General features: G+C 40.2%; 1 protein-coding gene across 1 annotated transcript; it reads left to right on the top strand.

The window, feature by feature from the left end:
* Positions 1 to 718: 718 nt before the first annotated feature.
* Positions 719 to 1,700, top strand: LOC117885733 (olfactory receptor 6C4-like). The gene has a single exon (XM_034787166.1). It carries the CDS (start codon positions 723 to 725, stop codon positions 1,698 to 1,700), a length of 978 nt encoding a protein of 325 aa, XP_034643057.1. The 5' UTR covers positions 719 to 722.
* The last annotated feature ends 223 nt before the right edge of the window (positions 1,701 to 1,923 follow it).

Here is a 1,923-nt window from a genome sequence, read left to right as displayed (position 1 = left end):
TTAGCAAGGAAGGGTGTGAGTATGTTAACCAAAGCTTTGTTACATATAATGCTATATTATCATATGTATCTTTTGAATAGCAGTAATGCAATTGTCACTTTGTAACTCTGGGTATTTACCATTTACTTACTGTTACTGATTTTAATAAAAAGTCTTTAAGGCTATATCTGTCTCAGTGTGAGCTTCCTGTCACACCCCGAGGGTCCTTTATAAATTCTGTGGAGCCTGATTCGGGACAAGAACTTTTATCTTCTGATCAAACAGATTGGCGAGCCTAAAACCCATACTAATTAATATTAAGGATAATAATTATTAATATTATTATTAAGATCAAATAAAAATAAATTAATAAATTAAATTCCCATATTATCCAAATATAGGCTACAGTCTTCTAGATTTCTTGATATGACACTGATAGGATAAAGATATTTCAAAATCCCAGCCTAAGAGTCTTTCTTTAAAGTTCCAGAGCGATTCAGGGCGGTAGAAGGGACATTTCCGTAATTCAATAGGGTTCCATGCTCTTGGTTCACCTATACTGGAAGCTCAACTTCTTAATTATATGAGTCTTCCTCTGTTTATTGACAACTTAACTTTTCCAGTAGAGCGATGCCGGGGTACGAGGTTACCCGCTCTTGGTTTCACCTAGTGTAATCAACAGCACAACCTGACTGTGTGCACTCCATCAATACTTAATGATTTTCTTTTTCTAGATATATATTATGGAGAAAGCAGAAGGAAGAAACCAAACACCCATCATGGAATTCATCCTCTTAGGATTTGGGAATGTCCCTGAACTGCAGCCCCTCCTCTTCCTCGTGTTTCTAGTGATCTACATCGTGACTGTGGCAGGGAACATCCTCATTGTTGCACTAGTTGTGAATGATCACCATCTTCACACCCCCATGTACTTCTTCCTGGGGAACTTCTCCTGCCTGGAGATCTGCTACACCTCCACCTTGCTACCCAGGCTGCTGGCCAGTCTCCTGACTGGGGACAGAACCATTTCTGTTAAGGGCTGCATTATGCAAACATATTTCTTTGGTGTCCTGACAGCTACAGAATCTCTGCTGCTCGCGGCAATGTCTTATGATCGGTATTTAGCGATATGCAATCCACTCCGCTATGTTGCTCTGATGAATGGCAGGATTTGTTGCCAGCTAGTGGCAGGGTCCTGGATAAGTAGCTTTCTAGGCTGCACCACAATAAATATTTTCTTGTTCAAATCAAAGTTTTGTGATTCAAAAGAAATTGACCATTTCTTTTGTGATTTTTCACCCGTGGTAAAGCTGTCCTGTGATGACACCCAGACTGTGCAACTGCTGACATTTATTGTCTCTGCCATAGGGACACTTGTGCCCTGTCTACTGGTCCTGACATCCTACATTCATATCATCGCCACCATCCTGAGAATCCCGTCCAGCACAGGGAGGCAAAAGGCCTTTTCCACCTGCTCCTCTCACCTCATCGTGGTTATAGTTTACTATGGGACACTGATTACTGTCTATGTGGTGCCAACAGCCAACAGTCACAAGGTCCTACACAAACTATTCTCTGTCTTCTACACAGTCCTGACTCCCATGATCAACCCTGTCATCTACAGCCTGAGAAACAAGGAAGTCAACGAGTCCCTGAGAAAAGCTATTGGTAAACTAGTTGCTTTCAGAAACAGGCATAAAAGCTTAAAGGACAAATTTTAGCATATAGTAAAATAGAGATGAACTGATACAGTTTCTTAGACATGGCCCATTTGAGTCCTTGAGAACAGGATTACCCCTCATTGACCTTACTTCATCTTTCTTCCTTTCTTTCTTTCAGTTTCTCTCATACCTTTTCAGCATTAATCTTTCACACATTTAATACACCTTTTTTATACAAAACTTGATACTGTAAGAGACATTCTTTATGAACATTTTTTTTCCA

This window comes from Trachemys scripta, chromosome 12, assembly GCF_013100865.1.
Source record: "Trachemys scripta elegans isolate TJP31775 chromosome 12, CAS_Tse_1.0, whole genome shotgun sequence".
Lineage (NCBI taxonomy): Eukaryota > Metazoa > Chordata > Testudines > Emydidae > Trachemys > Trachemys scripta.
This window is presented reverse-complemented; position numbering and strand designations above follow the sequence as displayed.